The sequence below is a fragment of the Boleophthalmus pectinirostris genome, unplaced genomic scaffold, assembly GCF_026225935.1.
Source record: "Boleophthalmus pectinirostris isolate CB_2022bp ecotype Guang Dong unplaced genomic scaffold, ASM2622593v1 HiC_scaffold_22, whole genome shotgun sequence".
Taxonomy (NCBI): Eukaryota; Metazoa; Chordata; class Actinopteri; order Gobiiformes; family Gobiidae; genus Boleophthalmus; species Boleophthalmus pectinirostris.
Window position 1 is genome coordinate 26439554 of NW_026571190.1, and position 19939 is coordinate 26459492.

General features: G+C 39.6%; 3 protein-coding genes across 9 annotated transcripts; 2 read left to right on the forward strand and 1 right to left on the reverse strand.

The window, feature by feature from the left end:
* Positions 1-4845: 4845 nt before the first annotated feature.
* LOC110172648 (myosin phosphatase Rho-interacting protein-like) lies at positions 4846-12418 on the forward strand. 6 transcript variants are annotated; one of them, XR_008632822.1, is made up of 12 exons: positions 4846-4952; positions 5523-5680; positions 6404-6561; positions 6655-7736; positions 7809-7948; positions 8043-8166; positions 8338-8415; positions 9044-9093; positions 9229-9297; positions 9376-9465; positions 9609-9703; positions 9938-10050. XR_008632822.1 is itself a non-coding variant. In XM_055158070.1 (11 exons), the coding sequence occupies exons 4-11, from the start codon at positions 9639-9641 to the stop codon at positions 12342-12344; spliced, it is 1473 nt and encodes a 490-aa protein (XP_055014045.1). In that variant the 5' UTR covers positions 8962-9093; positions 9229-9297; positions 9376-9465; positions 9609-9638; the 3' UTR covers positions 12345-12418. The 6 variants fall into 6 exon arrangements, 2 of the variants coding, with proteins under 2 accessions (XP_055014045.1, XP_020794213.2); XR_008632823.1 differs by having other exon boundaries at positions 6407-6561; XM_055158070.1 differs by lacking the exons at positions 4846-4952; positions 5523-5680; positions 6404-6561; ... (3 more) ...; positions 8338-8415; positions 9938-10050 and adding exons at positions 10330-10900; positions 10975-11209; positions 11398-11494; ... (2 more) ...; positions 12036-12122; positions 12198-12418 and having other exon boundaries at positions 8962-9093.
* Positions 12408-13793, reverse strand: LOC110172596 (essential MCU regulator, mitochondrial-like). Its single transcript, XM_020938487.2, has 3 exons — positions 13600-13793; positions 12757-12910; positions 12408-12643 (listed from the first exon to the last, which is right to left on the reverse strand). Exons 1-2 carry the CDS (start codon positions 13759-13761, stop codon positions 12773-12775), a joined length of 300 nt encoding a protein of 99 aa, XP_020794146.1. The 5' UTR covers positions 13762-13793; the 3' UTR covers positions 12408-12643; positions 12757-12772.
* A 669-nt stretch (positions 13794-14462) lies between these two features.
* Positions 14463-19920, forward strand: zgc:158803 (LUC7 domain-containing protein). Of its 2 annotated transcripts, none has more exons than XM_055158071.1 (10): positions 14463-15008; positions 15567-15661; positions 15741-15839; positions 15927-16037; positions 16121-16264; positions 16353-16529; positions 16626-16783; positions 16861-16890; positions 17366-17515; positions 19117-19920. In XM_055158071.1, the coding sequence occupies exons 1-10, from the start codon at positions 14948-14950 to the stop codon at positions 19403-19405; spliced, it is 1314 nt and encodes a 437-aa protein (XP_055014046.1). In that variant the 5' UTR covers positions 14463-14947; the 3' UTR covers positions 19406-19920. The 2 variants fall into 2 exon arrangements, with proteins under 2 accessions (XP_055014046.1, XP_055014047.1); XM_055158072.1 differs by having other exon boundaries at positions 14464-15008; positions 19140-19920.
* Positions 19921-19939: the final 19 nt, after the last annotated feature.

Genomic DNA, 19939 nt, shown 5'->3' on the forward strand with positions numbered 1-19939 from the left:
GACTTTTAAAAGGTTTTTGAAGCAACTTGTTAGTTTCCAAGGAAACCTGATTTGCCTATTTCTGCTCTCTGAAATCTACCATCTCTATGACCACACAGTTTATTTTTAACACACCTTATTTATGTGATATAATGAGACAACAAGTGTCAGTTGGATTGTGGAGGTGGTGGCTCGTGCTCTGAGCAGAGTGGATGCATGTGGGTCAGTGGCAGTAAAGTGGGTATGCAATATGAAAGAGTGGGCTGGAACCAACACTGCAGAGTGATGGATAAAGGCCAGAGCCTAAAGTGTTGGCGTTCAGTATGTCTAATGTGATACTATAGTACTATACTATGACTATTATTGTATAGACTTTACAAACCTATAATAGATGACAAAAAATGGTATTGTTGTGTTTATGTTCTGCAGTGGTCAGGGTTCCTCAGAAGACCAGCATGGGACGATGGTCTGATGCTGACGCAGCGACTAGCAGGTAGGCTATGTCCATTGATATGTACAGTCTATGGATGCAATAGACTCAGTTGACAGTGGCAGTTGGCTCCTATAGAAATTAGTTTTATATAACAACATGACCTGTGATTGGTCTGGCCATAATATTAGGCCAGGTTCCAAGATTCACTCTGTGTATATCTACTAATCCATGTCCAATTCAGAACTGTTCTATCTTAAACTTTTAATGGCATGAGAAGATCCTATTATAGAAACCACCTCTCTAAGCATCATCATTATTTTCCCCTATGTGTTTTCAGTGTGATAAGCTTATGACAAGAGAGGCTATTTCCTGAAGTCCCAGTTGTCCTTTAGACGACTCTGTCATGGGAGCTCTGCAGTGGCTGCCTCTTTGACAGCAGATCCAGGTCAATGTGTTTTTAGAAAAGTGGACCCGTGAGTGCAGGGGGAGGGGTGGGCAAGCACTCACACTCAATGCTTTTATAGTTCACTAAATGATCTTTAATGGTCCAATATTACACAAAATTGATTCTTGTAAGATTTTAGCTGTGTTACAATGTGTTTAAGTAACCCTTTATTATTAGTCTGTCTATATCTTCAAAGCTCAAGATGCTCCTTGTGATGTCATAGTGGTAGTTTTCAAGTTAACAGCTACCTTTTATCTTTTGTTCAGCAGAGACTGGCAAGTCCAGGTCTGAAATGATCCAAATGGTTCTAGTGAAGATGTGTGGAGTTTAAAAACACAGAGGAGCACTTTGTGTATTACCACATGACATCACAAGAGGTTTGAGAGAAGAACTCAGCTTAAATATGCAGGATTTGTAGATTAAACATGTGTGAATGAAACAAAACAAAACTCCAGGTATGTTTTTGATGAGGAAACAACATTATAACATTGATCTGAAAGTAGCGTAATACGGGCCCCTAAACAAGTGTGGTTTCGAACTGGTCACAGGGTTCAGATGGAGTAGAAAGGATCAATGTTTGTCTGTGCAAACGGTACGATCAGAGTTAGATGGGCTGGGTCAATAAAGTCAGCTATTTTCTAACAGTTAGTTCAGACGTTTTTTTGTGTCTTAACTTTTTCTATCTGCGTTGCTAAGGATACAGGTTTTATTTTTGAATGTGAGAGCAGTTTAAGCAGCTTTAGTGTGTGTATGTGGCACACAGCACAAGAATATCTTGCCTTAATTGTAATTGTGTCCACTATGACTGTAATTATACTCTTGAGTTTAAGGATCCAGTGAAAGTGTTCAAGATGTCCAACAAAGCAATCAACACAAGCTTTAGACATAAATCCCAAAATAAAATCTACTAACTGTCTAGCCTACAGACCCTTTGAAATATTGGAGGTGGACAGAAGTGAAGTATACCATAAACAATTTCAGTGATTCAGTGGCAGTAAAATCAGATCTAAATACTAATGTGTAAAGTGTTACTAGCAAAAAATAAGATGCCATTTTGAAATTTCAGTGTAGGGATGTTTCTGACACCGGTTCATAGAGCAGCACTCCTGCAACTCCCATTGTAGCTACATACTCATTTGTTGGACTGCACACATTCTCATTGTTAAATGCTGATAGAGTAGCCCCACTATCAACTAAAATGTGAATCCGTACTCCATTAATTTCAACATTCTCGTTATTCTGGCTTTAAATCCTCGATCTCTGGAATCATTGTTTTTGTGAATCGTCTAGTGTATTCAGATTCCTGACCTAGTCACTGGAGAGAAATGAAATTGAGCGAGGGCACAAGGTGGTGCCACCTGGCTAGTTTCTTTATATGCTACTAATCAAAAGTTTGGACACACCATCTCATTCAATGTTGTTTTTATCTTAATACTTCCTACATTTTATATACAGAAAAATATATATTTTAATAGAGAGAAATTGCGATAAACTATAATATTGAAACTACTTCATGCTACTGACACAAAGCCGGATAGTCTGAGTAAACCAGCATTAAAAGACCTGAGCTGCAATAAATGAATAGCAGAATGAGCCAGTAATTAGCGATAGGCATGACTTATTCTACCTCTTCAGCTCAAGTATGACCTCATTACATTAAAAAATGCAAAAAATCTCCCCCTTAGTTCACTTTTTTACATTCAGATCTTGGCCAGTCACGATAATTACTATATCGACTTATCATTCAATTTATCTTAGATGGAACAATCATTTTTGAGGGTCAATATTTATGGTAGGGATCTTTGTACTAGTGAACAATTTATGGTTATTTTTCTATACTATGATGGAGATTTGAGCTGTATAAGGTTGAATTATGAACTTCTATGAGTCATTATAGGCACAAACTAACAACTCAAAGAGCTGCATTCTGTCATTTATTTACTGCTGTTCATAATATTGAACAATACTGTACATAGAGAATCATTTTTGGGGATAATCCTGCTTCATGGTTCATCTATAGTCATTTCAACAATATATCTCACTTCAAAATTCGTTATCGTAACAGGCCTATTCAAATCCCTGTGCTGTGGTCAGACCGCTCCTCTCAGTCACCATCTGTGTAGTAGCCCAGCCCTGCCCATAAGACACCTGTCAAAAGGACTCAGCACCACCTTTCCCTTTCTAAAGACAATGATATTTGATAGGGCTCTGTCACCATATTGGCTCTATGTGAGAACCAATGAATGTTTTTTTTTCCAGTGAAAGACCCCGGTCTCTGTAGACAGTCCGATCATTTGGACATCTCCAGCCATTCTATTTAGGACAATGAGCTCCCCATAACAAACTCCCTTGGAAATAAATTGACTACAAAAGGAAAACTGGCCTTTGATAGAAGGTAGGTGTACAGTAAAATCGCCTGCTGCATGTTGAACTATTTGATCTTTGACACAGATACTCGGCGTCACACGTTTCTTGGTGTGTAAAGGTTATCCTTAACGTGGTGGTTTTCTTCTTGGAGCTGTAAAACTATCCCATAAATGGAGAGGTGTGTGTTTCACTGAGACACTTGAGGAGAGGGACCTGAACTTTAAAGTGACATGAATCCATGACTCAGAGTGCTCTAATTTTAGAAACAATGCACTGGCGATTTCAAGCCTCTCAACAGTTACATAATTTAAATGTATTTGATTAAATAGTTTTATTTTATTTTGAGTAGATGTGGATGTTTTTCTTGAACATTTTGGCGAGATTAGACTTGAGTGATTTTTGTGGTTTGATTGCCTAGTAGTTTATGTGTTGTTTTGTGTGGAGAGAAGGATGGAGCATGGGAGTTTTTTTCATCTATTTTAGTTTTTATTTTGTTAAATATTAAAATTAATTATGTATTATTTTGTTGAATCAAAATTGTAGGAGACACAAGCAGCTATTCAAGTCCAAGATGTTCAAATGGCGCCCCCTACCTTAGACTATTACTGCCGCGGTTTCCAGCCCAACACCTTTGACCCCTCTCGGTGCGAGACCTGTCTACGGCCCGACCACATGCACCTGAACATCAGCGCTGCCAAAGAAGCTGCACGGGAGGAGATACCTCTGGTTAGTGCCTTATTTTCATTTACGGAAATTCTAAGTATGGGGAGAAGATAAACAATTTTCTTTAGGAATAGGGAAGCATCCAAGCTGAACAGATTTTCACACTGCTTTAGTGAAAAGAGCAGATGAGAGTGACATTTGCCAATATGACTATTATTATTTTATGCAGTCAGAGTAGGTGATTGTATGTCTGACATTTAAAGTGCACTATGTAACTTTTCTGGTGAAGGGGATTCCACTTGCTTTTCTCCATGGAGATATTTTTCTCTGACTGCAATGCTCCACACTGTGGCATTGAAAACACATCCCTTTGCATGGAGATAAGCCAGTGATCCTGCTCCCTGTACGAATGGAGTATTGTGGAATATTCTGCAAAGCAATAACACATTCACAGAGACAAGCAGGTGCTGGACCTCACATCTGAAATGTTACGAACAAAGCCTTAGAGCATTTAACACAATAATAATCAAATGAATAGCAGTGAGGGTGGGAAAATAATGAAATTACATTTTATTGAGCATTATAAATTAATGAAGGCTTCTTACAGTCCTTGGGGAATACGGAGTAACGCGATATGCTCTGATGACACTTTAAAACATCCCCTCACACATTAGGCATCTGATTCCCCCAAGTAATACAAGCCCAATATATTTTTAACCAAAACATTATCAGAAATATCAATATATAAAAAACAAACAAACGTGACAACATAATTTTAGATTGTAATTGTTGTTCATAGATCTTTATGTCATTATTCACAATTTAGTAATCCACTGTATAACGAGAGTGAGATCTGAAGGAGGGCTCCAGATAAACTTGAGGAAAGAACAGAGTGGGCGGTTCTGGTAATGCAAAAGCACTGGAGCAATGAAATAATGATGAGCGTGACCTGAGTGTAGCTTGAGTTACGTCCTGTGCAGTTTGAAGCACCAGCTGAACAGGACAAACCAAGGAAGGAACAGGTGAAGAAAGCTTTGTCAAGATGTTCCTCAACATTAGAAAGAGGTAAGTGCAATCTTCAGTGTAATGTGGCTTTGATTATGTGTTCCAGTGTGCTTTTGTTGTTCTCTTCTTGTACCTATGGATTATGTTGTTTCAGTCTGTTACCAGCATAATCTATATTATTGCATCCCTAAAGGTAAAGTCATTCACTGCATGTGGTTAATATCAAAACAATGGTCGATAAGATCTGCCAGTATATATAGGGCTGATTTTGATTATTTTGCCTTAATTTAATCTAATCTACTGTCCCTTTTTACCACAAATCTTCAAGAGAGAAGTGTAGTCACGTTTTGAGTAGTTTTCTATTTACATTAAAGTGTTCAAATAAAGTTTTGTGTGGACTCTTTAGGCAGCAGGTCAGACAAAACAAAATATCAGTCTGTGCTGGAGATTTAAGGCCAATTTGCTAAAAAGCGCAAATGTCGGTATATCTCTAGTTAATATTAAATCATATCTATAAATCAACACCTCAAAATATATTATCTAAGTCTATGTATTGTATGGCTTAAATCAATTTCCTAATAAGAGCGTATGTACAACCCAACTTATTTTTCTGTCTGTATTTTGAACCAGGATGCCAGTGATGATGATGATGATGATGATGATGAATGTGACCTTTCTGAGGTGACCAGTGCAAGCAGTGATGACGTTTGGACCTATGAGTGGAGCTTGGGCCACAGCCTGAGTCCTGAGTGGGAACTTAATATCTGTGATACTGACATACAACCCAGGTGACTGTAGGCGCTACTGTTATTCTTCTCCTAACGCGTCTCAGACAAATTACTTAGAAAGACTTTGTTCATTATGTCATCTGTGAACGACACTGTAAAGCCTTAGTTAAAAGTGTTTATCTTATCATAGATATGGTGGGTTTGTTGATGCTAATCTATTATCCTTTATCCTTTAAAGGTCCTATATTATGCAGAATTTACTCTTTTTAAGACATGTTATAATTTTGTTACCTCATCAAAAATATGTCTGTTTACATCTCTAAAGCTTTAAATGCTCTGTTCCACCGTGTGATGTCATGAAGCAGTAGTTTTCAAGTTTGCTGCTATTTTTTACCTTTAGTTCAGATTGGCAAATCCAGGACTGAAATGATCCAAATGCTTCCAGTGAACATGTATGGAGTTTAAAAACATAGTGGAGCACCTCCTGCATTACCACATGACATCACAAAGTGGAACAGAGTGTTTTCAGTTTGAGAGAAGAACTGCAAGGTGTGTGTGTTAAACATGTGTGAGTGAAACAGAACACAGCTCAAGGTATGTTTCTGAAGAGGAAACAACATTATACAACATAGATCAGAGAAATGCCTAATATGGGCCTTTTAACACATTGACACATTCAGTAGTTGAACTAAATATAATTTATTTCATTGTGCTCTAATATTGATCTTTGGTGGTTAGAACTTACCAATATTGAATGATTTGTACGTACTGTATGCTGGTCAGTAGGTCTCCAGGCTCTTGGGACAGTTCTCTTAGGAGCAAATCTCGGAGCTCAGAGAGGAGCACTGATATGACCAGATTTGACCCCTCCCCCCATCGTAGCATTGACAGCCCCTGGATGGATGAGAGAAGAGGAAGAGACAGGTCTCGACGACCATCAGGTTAGAAATGTTTTAATTATATTAATTAAATATTTCTTTAAGTAAAGAAAATATAATGTTCTGTTTTTAATTGACTGAATGTGCTTTTGTAAGAGTCTACTGGAAATCGTGAAAGAGAGAGTGGCTTCTTCTCTCCAGACAGAAAAGAGAACAGTCAGACTGAGGAAGGTGCTAAAAAACGATACCGTTACTTTGAGAGAGGACATCCTCTGCCTAGTAACTATGTCCCAGAGCCCAAAGCCTGTGTTCCCTTCAGGACTGTTAACCTAGGAATGCCCTCTCAAAGAAGGAACTCTGTAACATTTATGCAGGACAGCTGGAGAAGTGAGTCTCCTCAAAGGTACACATATCACTCAAATTTCAGAAGAGGGGCTGATTCACAGACAGCGTCTCCCTCGCGTCATAACTCTGTGAGCCCAGACCGGCACAAATTAAGTGAATCTTCTGCAGGATACCAAAGAGGGAGTTCCCTCTCAAGGGGACAGTCACGGTCCCGTGTCCCATCACAGCTTCCATCCCATGCTCCCTCCAGGCATTCTTCACGCTGCTCCAGTCCTTCACGCAGAAGACCATCTGGATCTCAGTCTGCCACTCCATCACACAATCGGACAGCAAACTATCAAGAACAAAACTGTGACTATGATGCACCGAACCGGAGCAGCCGAGGATCCAGGACTCCTTCACAGTCTTCACACAAACACAGTTTAGACTCTGAGAAACTGTACAAGAACCTTGAGTCCATCTCCCATCGAACTTCTCCAAATCAACTCAGGTCCTATGAAGGCTCTCATTCATCAAACAGGACAGTAGCCAACAGTGCTGTGCACACTCACGCACGAAACAGCAGAGAAGTGTCTCCTTCCAGGAACAGCTTTGGGACTCACAGTCACACCCCCCAAAAGGAGAATGGGTCCAGAGACAGCAGGCTCAGCGCCTCACAGGGGTCATGGCAGGGCTCCTCGCACTCTTTACTCAGTAACCCCATGTCTCGTGGCTCCTCCACATCAATGCGTAATGTAGACGCTCACATGCTGGGACATGAGCCTGTCTCACATGTTACTGATGCCCCGGAAGTGAATCTGGCTTATGGTGACAGGAGCCGGAGTAGCAGCAGGCGAGGAATGGACGCCCTACTGATTTCTGAACCCAAGAAGACATCAGAGGTGGTGGAAGAGGTACATAGCTGCAAATGGAACAGTGTATAATAATTACTGGTATCCATGTTGAAAATGTTATTTCTCTGTGAGGTGGGAATGACCCTTGATGACTACATCGAACTGGCTGATATTCCAAAGATTTACTTGGAATCTGAAGAGGAATATGTCGGACTTAGAAAGAGAAACCAGAGCCCCAGTCCATGCAGAAATCAAAGAAGCAGGAGTGAGAGGTAAACTCTATCTCATGAAAATAAGATCTTTTTTATGTGTTTGATATTTTTAGTTTCTGATATTTCCTCATCCATCTGTATTCATGGTACACAGGTACATGGATGAAACAGATGACAGGGGACAAGTACGAGAGAGAGGAAGAGACAGGCGAGAAAAATGCAGGGACTATGAAAATGGAGCGTCTCGGAGACAATCAGTGGCATCAGTCCACTCACAGGTAAGACGCATCAATGACAATGTTACATAGGCTATTCTATGTGATAAAATGGTAAAAAGATGGTGTTTTTCATGTAAGATAATGTTTTTCATGTAAGATAATATTCTTCATGTAAGATCACGTTTTTTACATAAGATAATGTTTTTCATGTAAGATATTGTTTTTGTCAAGAGTTCAGACAACCTCAATGGGAAACACAGATCCTCAAAGGCAAGAGAGCGTGCAGCTCCTGAGCAGACACAGACACAGGTGAGCCTCTGTACAAGTGGTGTATATTTGGAGCAAAATGGGACACTCATAATATCACCATAAAGTAGTTCACTGAAATTCACACATGCACTGAAGTTAATGTACTGAAAGCCATTAGTTGGCAGTCTGTTTTAGGCCATGTTCATTCAATTCATCTTCTCTATGAATAGGTGCAAGGAGGATTTTTTCCCAGGCATCTTGCAGTCTCAGCGGCCAGAATCATGGCTAAACTGCTGAGCCAACCTAACATTTAGGGATGTAATAAAACTTTCCACGCAACAGCATAACTATTGTGCAAAGTTTATAAAGACAATACCACAATGTACCTATTTAAATATTTTTATGTGACAATAATTATATAATGAACATTTTTATTTCTGACATTTGCCCTGGATAATGTTGTGCTGGTGAGTGTCATGTGTTTGACCTTAACTGAGGTGCTTCCTTTTTTCTTCTTCTTATCACTTTGAAAAACGCATACTTGACTTCCTCATCTACGTCACTTTTTTAATATTTAATGCTTCCTCTTTCTAGACTAGACAGACATGCTGATGATTTGTTTCCGTTTTGATGCTGAACAGTTACACCACAACAAGCTTCACGTAGGCTTTTCATTTTCTTCTTTCAGATCGTTTTTACCTAAAGGGGTGGATATCCATTCTTGATGAGCATGGAAAGGTAAGCTTACATGCACAATCACCCCATGCATCTAATATGTGCAGAATATGCTTGAACATTTTGCACATATAGCTTAAATTAAATCCATCCAGCTGATTTAAATTTTTTGGTAAAACAAAACTTTTTTTTTTGTAGTGGAGGAAACACTGGTTTGTTTTAGGGAAATCTTCTGTGAGGTACTACAGAGATTCTGAAGCTGAGGAGGTAATACATTTTTAATATTAGAAAAGCTAATCTACATTTCAACAACAAGTTTATTCATTCATGTTTGATTTAATCAAGTCTGATGATCCAGAGGGAGAGATTGACTTCAGATCTTGCTTGGATGTGTCAGACTGTGATGTGGACAAAAACTATGGGTTCCAATTGCAAGTATGTATTTCTCGGCTCTTTTGTTTTGCACACAAGGCAGATGGCCACTCAAACACTACCTCTGTTTCCACATCAATTACATGTGTGGCTGCTTCCTGTTTAACAGTGTGAATATCTTGGCTCTGTCTTTTGATCTCCTCCAGACAAAGAAAGCAGTGTTCACTCTCTCCGCTATGACCTCTAGGATACGACGGAACTGGGTTAAGTTACTAAAGCAGGCCATCCAGAACAAGACACAGTGAGTATGATTTAATATTGAGCAAGAGCTTGTGTTTAATGGATGCATTAAAAGGTGCACCATAACTTTTTGGTTGGGGGTCTGTCACCATCTTGTTTCTTTATATCATTACTTTGCTTTAAATGTTCCACAATATGACATTAAACAGGTATATCTTGCTATTATTCAATTATAGGTGTTTTTATTGCTCAAAAATACCTAGAAAAACAGGCATTCTAACTGACCTCTCCACAGATCTGACCAGTAACTTGGGATGGTTTGGAAAGGTTTAATGCCATACTATCAAACATTTCAGACAAAGCAATAACACCTCCATGGAGAAAAGTAGGTGGCGGACCCTCTACAAGATAAGTTACACAATGCACCTTTTAATCATTGTAACACAATGTATGTTATAGGACATGCAAATGATACTAAATAGCCATTGAGCAAATTTTAGCCTATAAATTATAAAATAAATATTTGCCCAGTATACCTTTAACATATTATAATTATCATTGCATTCCTGAGCACCTTGAAGAGATGCAGGCAATGTGGCTGGGTGGTCCTTTTGTAGTGAACTCACTCTATCATATTTCTTCTGATGTGTAACACTATCCTTCTCTCATTTCCTCATTTTGAATCAGCCAATCAGAGTCCGGCAGCAAGAAAGAGGACCCTCTCTCCCAGCGACGGTCGCCATGCCAACCCTCTGCTCAGTTCACGGGGAAGGAGTCCAGACGTGAACCTGCTGCAGTGCACTCCCACCAGGACCTGTCCCAAAGAGAAGAGGGAGAGGGCTGGGATCGGGAACAAGCCAAACGATTGGAGGAGAGGAACAAGTGGTTTGAGGAGGGACTTTCCTTTAATGAAATGTGCAGCAGGTGGGACTCCATGGAGCTGAAAAAGGGGAGTGTACCTATACCTGTAATTGATACGATTGACACAGAGGTCAACAGGAAATGGTCAGAATTTGAAAGGCTATCATTTCGGGACATGACTGCACAGTCTCTTATTGGAAATGGGACCTTGCATTCGAATTCACAACAATCACCTGACTCTCCCAGTGACTCCCAGACTCTTCAGTTTACCCATGAAGAGCCTGTTGAAACTGTCTCTGCTGCAGAAACAACAAATAACTATGTCTCAAACACTTCTTCACTGACTAATGGGGCTCAAAACAGTCAGACGAGCACAGCGGAGGTTCTTCAAAAGGAGGTGAGCGTAACACTTTTGATGTAAATTACTTTTATCATTCTAAATACCAATGACTTGTTTTTTTTCCCTTGAAGGCCATCTCTCTTCGAAAGCAGGTGGAAAATATTAAACAGGAACGTTCCACCTTGGAAATAGAAGTAGACAGTCCTTGTGGGCCCGGAGCCCCTTGTAGGGCCAAACTGGAAGCCATGGTAAAGGCTCATCAGAAGGAACTACAAGAGCTACAAGAGAGACATGACCAGGAGATAAGAGAGTTGAAGGAGCAGAGGGACAAAATGCTTGAAGAAGAAACTCAGGCAGCTGCTAAAGGTGTAGTTTATCTACTGGGTCAAAATGTTATTGACACTGATATAGCCTCATAACACAGAACACATGCTTTTTTTTAACTACTATTACCAACTTTACCAGATAATTTGAACAACCCTTTATACAGACACACAAACACAATATTAGGTCATTCAGCTTTAATTTATCTGTACCCAATAAAATCTTTTTAGCTGTGGAGAAATTAAAAGCAACACACTTGGGAGAAATGGAGCAAGTGACAAAGGCCCAGGGCTTAAGAGGAGGAGCTGTGGAGTCAATGCAGAAAGTGTAAGGCAGACAGTGAAAAGAACAGAATATGCACATTTTATTATAACTTCTTCATAATATTCTCATTTCTGTGTATTAGGTCACAACTCTATGCATTAAACAGTGAGTTGGATGCACTGTCTGAGCAATATTCCCAAAAGTGCCTGGAGCTGAACCGTTCAGAAATCAATGGCAAAAGCAGAGACACCGATCTAAAACGCATGGAGAGGGACCTTGAGCAACTACGAAGAGAGAACCAGGTTCTGACTTTTAATTCACACACTTCACTAGCAGTAAAATGTGCATTAAACAATAAATATGTCTTTATAGGACTTAAGAGCCAGGCTGGCTGAAGAGATTAGCCGGATGCGTTGCTTCATTACAGGCCAGAAGTCAGACAAGCAGCCTGTTGGCAACAGTGAAAAATGTCCACAAATAGAGGTAATAATTATGAACACTCCTTTCGTGTTTGTGCATGTTGGTTCTTGTCTGTTGTGTATCACTGTGCAGTAAGACTGCCACCTAGTGTTACACTAATCAAAAGACACGTGTTCAAACTTAGATTCTTCTAAAAGCTAAAGAAAATGAAGTGCTGTGTCTGAGACGAGAAATCAGCTGCTTACAAAGTGAAGTCCAATCTCTTACAAAGGTACCAATGTTTTCTGTTTATCTCACATGATGTTTTGTGCATCCTGTTCAAAACATATTGCATCTTCATTTCTAGGAAAAAGATGATGCTTATGAGCGCTATAAGGGCCTTTATGCACAGATGACCACCACACAAGGCCGCAACCAACTGGAGAAAAACTCTCTCACAACACAAATAAAACTTGCAAATGCTGCATTGTACGAGGAAGAACAAAAAACTTAATTAAATATGTTTGCACATCACCAGACATCCTTGAAATGTACAAGCGACCAAAGAATAAACATATTTGAATGTTTGAGGCAACTCATTTATTGAGTTGACAGAGACAAACACATGCAAACAACATAATCAAATACAGTACATTACAGCGATATGCATATCTTTTGATGATCACGTATTCCATTGTAAGTTAATTTAAAGTATGATGCAGTAGCGCGAAGGACAGATGACTAGAGGTAGGGGGATGCATTTAGTCCTGTCTTGCATTGTGTAGGCTGGTTTCAGTCAATAATGCAAAGGACCTGTGAACATAAATAAAGGACATGTCATTATGTATCAATACCACCAGCAGTAATGTAAAAAACAGCATTCTTATTCTGCACTAAACCGGGCTGTGCACAGACATTTCTTGTACCATTTGCTATCCAGGTTTAGTCATCATCGTCATCATCTTCAGGGACAAATATGTCATGTTCCTCCAGAAGAGCAGCAAAGTTCTTGCTTATCAGAGTTCCCACATACAGGAAAGGCACCACCACTGCCGTCATTCGGATAAGACCGAAGGGTGTCTGAAAACACAGAGTTATAATAATAATAATGACCTTTACATGCAATATGTCAAATGCTCCGTGTATTTCATTTCTGGATAGTCATCAGGCCACAAAAAGGTGCAACACAAAACAATGAGAGCAGAGTACTTTACGCTGAGGTGTGTTGTATTGTTAGATTGAGCAATGCTGGCCTGGCCCTTGCCTACACACCCTGGAACAGATGAACTTCAGAGAGGTCAGGTTTCTTAAAGTAAATGTGTATTGGATTGGACACGTTACTGTACGCAGTGTTTCCCAATATTAGGCTAATAGACTAAAGTGGTTATGCTTATAGATATCATAAACGTATAGAAGTAACCATTTCTATCGGTGGTTTTGTTCAGTAGCGGCAATAAGAGACATTTATATACAAAAATACCGTATTAAATAAAATGATGTAGATATGGATCACTTGTGCCACCACAGTCTTATTATAAACCTATAGGAAACACTATAAACGATGGACAACAGTGGTGAATTATAACATAAAAGAGGTGGTTCATTCTGCTTCCTGAAACTGTACACTAACGCAAAACAATTGGCAGATAAACCCACTCGGTAGCATTTTTGTCTTTCTATTGGCCAAAATCAACGTCAAATAAGCAACCCCGCCCATGTGTGTTTGCCTTTAGGGTTTGGGGTTCGCTCGGACTGAAATAAATGCTTACTTTTTCCGGTTTGGGAAGGATACCACCCGATGATGTTGACACTGCAGTTCGGCTTTGCGTTCCCCTCGATATGTTTGGTGTTTTCACGCCATTACGAGCCAGCCTGCCTGAATTTTGGTTAAAAATCCTGAGTACAGGGACCCGCAGTATTCTCGACGCCATTTTTTCTTGACACGAATGTGGGAGGGTCTTGTATCGATGGGTGTATTTTAATGCTGCCCTCCCTCATTCAGCAGGTGTTTGATCAATAAATAAAACTCAACTCTGCAATAAAGATTTGATGGGATGAGAAGGGAGATTTAGACAAAACGAAAGAATACTGGTTGATAGGTTACTGGAAATTGTAAACATAAAACAAATGGTAATTAAAGGTGCATTGTGTAACTTTCCTGATGGACGGTCCATCAAATGCTTTTCTCCATGGGGATGTTATTGCTGTGTCTGAAATGCTTCACAGTATGGGATTTCTATATTCATGGAGCCCAAATCAGACCAAGTAACAGATCAGATCTATGAAAAGGCAACCCCACTCACAGTCAGAAAAATGCGTGCTTTTGGGGTATTTCTGAGCTATAAAACCACCTGTAATGGAATAAATGTAATGTAGAGCTATTGAATGTCATACTGTGGCATCTCCACAGATGAGGCGGACCCCCAATCAAAACAATACATAGTGCAAGTATTGGATGACATGGTCATCTCTCTCATTGGTATTTGGCAACATGGCAAGTGTAGTCCAGTCGAGAAGTCATTAAATGTGTTTTCCTTGCACTTGTCATGCCCATACCCATAGATGCCCAAGGATAATATGAAGCACCAGTATTCTGCCTGCTACTCTCGTGGTGTGAACCAGACCTGTGGTCACGGGTGCGCGCTCACAGTCCGGTGTCGCGCGCGCACCGCTGGGGAAGGCGGAAGAGAGGACGCTGATTGAACTTTATGCTAACATGCTACAAATAACTTAAATTCTACTGTGTTGAGATTTTATTTACCACCGACCTGAGTTTTTGTAACCTAATGCGCTTTGAGGTTGGGTTAATGGTGTCAGACCTGCGAGCTGGGAGCAGTTTTAAACAGACTTCACTTGATTAGCCAGGCTAAACAGCAGCGCCGCCGCCACAAGTGACATTTAGCTCTGTTAGCTCATGGCTCTGAGTTAGCTCTGTAAGGGGCTGCAAAACACTACTACATTCAAATGTGACACACAGCAACGCAGACGGACTTGGGTGCTTGTCTTGTTTGCTAAAGTGAAGCAGAGCGGCGGTGAAAGACGCCAAAAGACCTCCGGATACACACTTACATGTGGAGAGAGCTGAGTGAGGGTGACTCACGGCGCTAATACGGAAACATGTCGGCCCATGCTCAGATGCGAGCCATGCTGGACCAGCTCATGGGGACGGGAAGAGACGGTAAGAAGTCTTACCTAGGCCATGGTTTAGTGTCTTGATGCTGGCCTTTCTCTGAACAGGAGTCTATCGTACAGATTAGCAATCTTCAAACTCGCCTGTAGCCCGTTAGCTAACATACTTGTTTGGGTTTATTCTGACAAGTATTCCGATTGCGACTGGATTTGCGATAAAAGTATAAAAGTAGGATTCTTTTGCAGAGAATATTCTATCATCTACATAATTGCAGCCTTTGCATTTAATAATTGCATCAACGCAAGTTGCGATTTCGATTCGATAGCGATTAATTGTGCAGCCCTATTACCTGTTGTCAGATGGCAGAGTTGCACTTGATCACTTATTATTATTACTTTTGTGTAACATATGTTGTACCGATACGGTCAACAGTTTACCTAAATGACCAGATAATACAGCCTACCGATGTTACTCTTATTTGTTAGTAACTGGCAAGTTGTCTTCTTCTGTGGGTGATGTGGAGCCTTATTTACTTAAGTTTTATGTATTTGTCTAGACTCTTGTTGATTTCTAATTATGCATTAATTCTTTCCATTCATTTAAAAGGAGACACAATGAGACAGAGAATAAAATTCACGGATGATCGAGTCTGCAAAAGCCACCTTTTAGACTCATGTCCCCATGACATCCTGTCGGGCACAGTGAGTTTTATTTTATATTAATTGATTCAATTAATGTTATGTTTATATTCTGTAATTGGTTGATTTTCTTTTTCCCCAGAGAATGGATCTGGGAGAGTGTATGAAAGTCCATGATCTGGCTCTAAGAGCAGATTATGAAATTGCTGCTAAGAAGGAGGAATACTTTTTTGAGCTGGATGTAAGTTTATTTCATCCATCATAAGTATTTTGCCCATGTTTTCATTCAACAGTCATTCTGACTTCTTCTATTTCTGTGTGTCTCCAGGCCGCTGAGCACCTTCAGTCTTTCATTAATGACTGTGACCGAAGGACTGAGATGGCCAAAAAACGACTAGCTGAGACCCAAGATGAAATCAGTGCTGAAGTAGCTGCTAAGGTGATGAGCTTACTTTTCAGTTGTACAATAATGCTCTTTGCTTTACTAATCTACTGTGTACACAAATTGTTTCCTTTTATCAGGCTGAACGTGTCCATGAGCTGAATGAAGAGATTGGAAAGCTCTTGGCCAAAGCGGAGCAGTTGGGAGGAGAGGGGAATGTAGACGAGGCCCAACAGCTGTTGGAAAAAGTGGAGAAAACCCGAATCTTAAAAAAAGAGGCAGAGGTTAGTGATTTGATTTATCCATTATAGAACTTGAGGCATTTTAATTCTGACAACTCTGCAGTTAATAGTTTGAATATTTATTTTGCAGGATGTCTACAGAAATTCAATGCCCGCCTCAAGCTTTCAACAACAAAAACTACGAGTCTGTGAAGTCTGTTCTGCCTATCTGGGTCTTCATGACAATGATCGTCGCTTGGCTGACCACTTCGGTGGCAAACTGCATTTGGGTTTTATTGAAATACGTGAGAAACTGGACAAGCTGAGGGTAACACAATTCTCAGATTTTAAATTGAACAGTGTTGACTGACAGCATTTTAAAATGTTCGTTTAACCTTTTCTCATGCAATACTTTTTTTGACAGAAAGCTGTTGCAGAAAAGCAAGAAAGGATGCGAATAAAAAGACGTGAGGACAGAGAAAAGGAAGAAAGAGAACGACAGTGGGAGATGGAGCGTGAGCGTGAATGGGAAAGAGAACGAGAAAGAGAGCGAGAGAGAGAAAGAGAAAGGGAGCGAAGGAGGTACAAAGATGTTCACATACAGTTATCATTTGCACACATTTTGTACCAGCAACAAACTAACACTGGCTTCATTTCAGGTCAAGATCTAGAAGTGGAGACCGGTACAGGTAAGATGAACGCTGGTTAAAAGACTCAGCAATTTTGTGTAATGTGACGTGTAACTTTGATTCAGCACAGGCTTGTGTGTCTAGCGAGTTCAGTGTGTAAATTTAAATTTTAAAAAGGATGACTAATGGGATAAGCACAGCTCCACACTCAACTTTTGCCTGGTTGCTTCATCATGTTTTTCACACCACCCACCTTGTCTAATATGAAAATGGTGAGAGTGCTGCTGTTGGTCGGGAGACTGATGGCGCAGATTGGCTGCCTTGCCCATGAGTGCGCTCCAGGGCAGCTGTGACTACAGAAGTATCACTGATGGATTGAAGTGAATGATTATTGGAAATTATTGTTTTTATAAGTGTCCAGATGACAGTTTTTTATGTGTTTATATAAGTCCAATTCATTATTATTTGAATGTTTGTAAAGGTTTTGAATCACTTTAAGCATTGCTAAATTGCCACATCGTTTGTTTGTAAATAGAGATGGAAGCAGTTCATCCTCTCATCATTCCCGGCGTCACCGCTCTTCCCGTTCCAGGGAAAAAGGTGGAGATCGGGACAGAGAACGGAGACATCGACACAAGGACAGGCATCGCTCACATTCACACTCTCATAAGCACAAGAGAAAGAGGTAATGAGACAAAGCAGTATTGAAAGTGATGCAAAATATTTTATTCTGGTCCATTCATTCAGGATGTACCTGTCACTGCCACTAAAAAGAAAACTTAACTCTCATAACATTACTGCTCTGAAATAGGTTTAAAATAATTATTACAAACCGGTAAAAGAGTGTAATATTTCATTGTGTAGTTGCCTTACAACTAAATTAAATATTTTGAAGATAGTCCAGTTTACTTGTTTTAACCTGTTACTGTTAATATTAGTGCTGTCATGCGATTAAAAAAATAGAGAGATTAATTAATTATGATCTGTAATTAATTAATCTAATTAATCTAATTTTAATCTCACCTAAAAATTGCTGAGAAAAGCCTTCAATTTGAGGTATTTTCATTTAAATTCATTATTACATTATTGTGGCAGATCAAAAGACTGATATAGATTAAAAAAAGTGACTTTATAAAGTCATTTATTGTTTAACAAATCTCTCCAAATTGGCTGTTGAGCCCAAGTCTCCATGAATAAGAAACTGTTTGCTGTAAAGTAGCAAAGACGAGGAAATCTGAACATAATAACTTTTGTCTACTTAAAGACAATAAAAAGTCCAGTCTTTCCTTAACCATATTAAAAATATTATTAATAGAGAAATGCTTTATATATGCGATCACTGGTTTTAGTCCTTGTTTTAGTCCTGGTTTAGACCTGCTTTAGTCCTAGTTTAGTCCTGGTGTTAGTTCTGGTTTAGTCCTGGTTTAGACCTGGTTTTAGTCCTGGTTTAGTCCTGGTTTAGACCTGGTTTAGACCTGGTTTAGACCTGGTTTTAGTTCTGGTTTAGTCCTGGACTGGTTTAGTCCTGGTTTTAGTCTTGGTGTTAGTTCTGGTTTAGAGGCGCACAGGAGGAAGCGCAGTTTACGCAGCGTACGCGAGAAAACACGGTCCACACGCGGCTCACGGGAGCACGTCGGTGTCCGCGCATTAACTACGGAAGGAAACGTGGTCCGCGCGTTCTGAGGTTAATGACTATGATGAAGGTGTGTGTTTGTTTGTGTTTGTGTGTGTTTGTGTGTGTGTGTCCCCTCATGTGGCAGGTCACTATAGGACAGTAGTGCAGACATCATGAGTCTATGCAGGTTGTTTTCACCAGTGACATTTAAGTTGTAGGCGATATTATATTTGTTATTTTCTTTTATATTTCACGTCGGGAGAATAATTTCCAAGACACGAATGCGTTTTTACCTGTGCACTGCTGACTCTGTTCTACTGGCTCTTCGACCGCGTCCACTGTCCGACTGACGCCGCCAACGTTAACATGACGTTTACATCGCTGTTACTGCGCACGTTTTGTGCGGGTTTCCGGCAATGAGTGGAATTACCGAAATAAAAAAAAAATGTATAAATGTGTTTTGTGTGTGTGTGTTTGTGTTGTTGTTGTCCCAACAACACATAAAAACAGGTTTTATAATAAAGCAACTCGCATACAGAAACACTAAAGTTAGAGATTAAAAATGAGATTAACGCGATTAAAAAACATAACGCGCTAAATATGACTGTAATTAATTAATCGCAATTAACGCGATAATTTGACACCCCTGGTTAATATATTTATTTGCCAAGTTTGTACTGTAAATGTGTGACAGATCTTCAAGAGACCGCTCATCTCATACAAGAGAAAGGGAGCGCTCTGTGTCCCAGGAGAAGTGGAAAGAGGGAGCAGCAGACTATGCAGAGTGGAACAGCGCAGAGAGGTCAACTTCTCCGCACACTAGCCGCACGCGGGATAAAGAAAGATCTGTGTCTAATGAGCGGGACAGGCGATCCAGTTCAGAGGAGCGAGAATCTGGAGAAATATGAACATGTTTCTTCCAAGTTTTTCATTTTGACTTTTATTTGTTTAGTAAAATAAGGGGCATGAAGGGAGACTCTTTGTTGCAAATGCATTCTGCATATGTGTGTTACAAGCTTGGCATTGTTAAAACTGCATAAACTTTGCAAAATGAAAAAGAAATGAGTCTAAACTTGAAATTATTTTGTTGCAAAATGTCCTGAGTCATTGTCATACCATTTATAGCATCTTTTAATTTACTTATCGACATTGACCTCTAAATGTTTTTAAACTTCACTCAGTTAGAAATGTGATAATGTAAAACTCAATATGGATGGTGAGAACTTAAGGATATTCTTTGCATTTTATATTTGCCTTGTCCCATTAATATTTTTTACTTTTTTTTTTTTTTTGTTAAGGCATGAGCCAGTAAGAGCTTGTGTTTGTTATTGAAATTCCCTAAATTTGTGACATCTATGCATATATCGGCAAAATGTATGCTGAATTCAGAAATATTAAATACAGTGCTTTACTGTGTATGTTGATGTATTGGGGAAACCTATCATCAGTAAAACTTCTGCCTCTATTGCGTGTAATAGGTTTTTGTTTTACTGT

Excerpts from the sequence above, each read along its gene's own strand:
- LOC110172648 (XM_055158070.1), top strand. The coding sequence starts at position 9,639 with ATGACCTCTAGGATACGACGGAACTGGGTTAAGTTACTAAAGCAGGCC. Across the intron at positions 11,734-11,803 it reads AACTACGAAGAGAGAACCAG|GACTTAAGAGCCAGGCTGGC; the intron begins GTTCTGACTTTT and ends ATGTCTTTATAG. Across the intron at positions 12,123-12,197 it reads AAGTCCAATCTCTTACAAAG|GAAAAAGATGATGCTTATGA; the intron begins GTACCAATGTTT and ends CTTCATTTCTAG.
- LOC110172596 (XM_020938487.2), bottom strand. The coding sequence starts at position 13,761 with ATGGCGTCGAGAATACTGCGGGTCCCTGTACTCAGGATTTTTAACCAA. Across the intron at positions 12,911-13,599 it reads TCCTTCCCAAACCGGAAAAA|ACACCCTTCGGTCTTATCCG; the intron begins GTAAGCATTTAT and ends CTGTGTTTTCAG.
- zgc:158803 (XM_055158071.1), top strand. The coding sequence starts at position 14,948 with ATGTCGGCCCATGCTCAGATGCGAGCCATGCTGGACCAGCTCATGGGG. Across the intron at positions 15,662-15,740 it reads ATGACATCCTGTCGGGCACA|AGAATGGATCTGGGAGAGTG; the intron begins GTGAGTTTTATT and ends CTTTTTCCCCAG. Across the intron at positions 16,265-16,352 it reads TCTTAAAAAAAGAGGCAGAG|GATGTCTACAGAAATTCAAT; the intron begins GTTAGTGATTTG and ends TTTATTTTGCAG.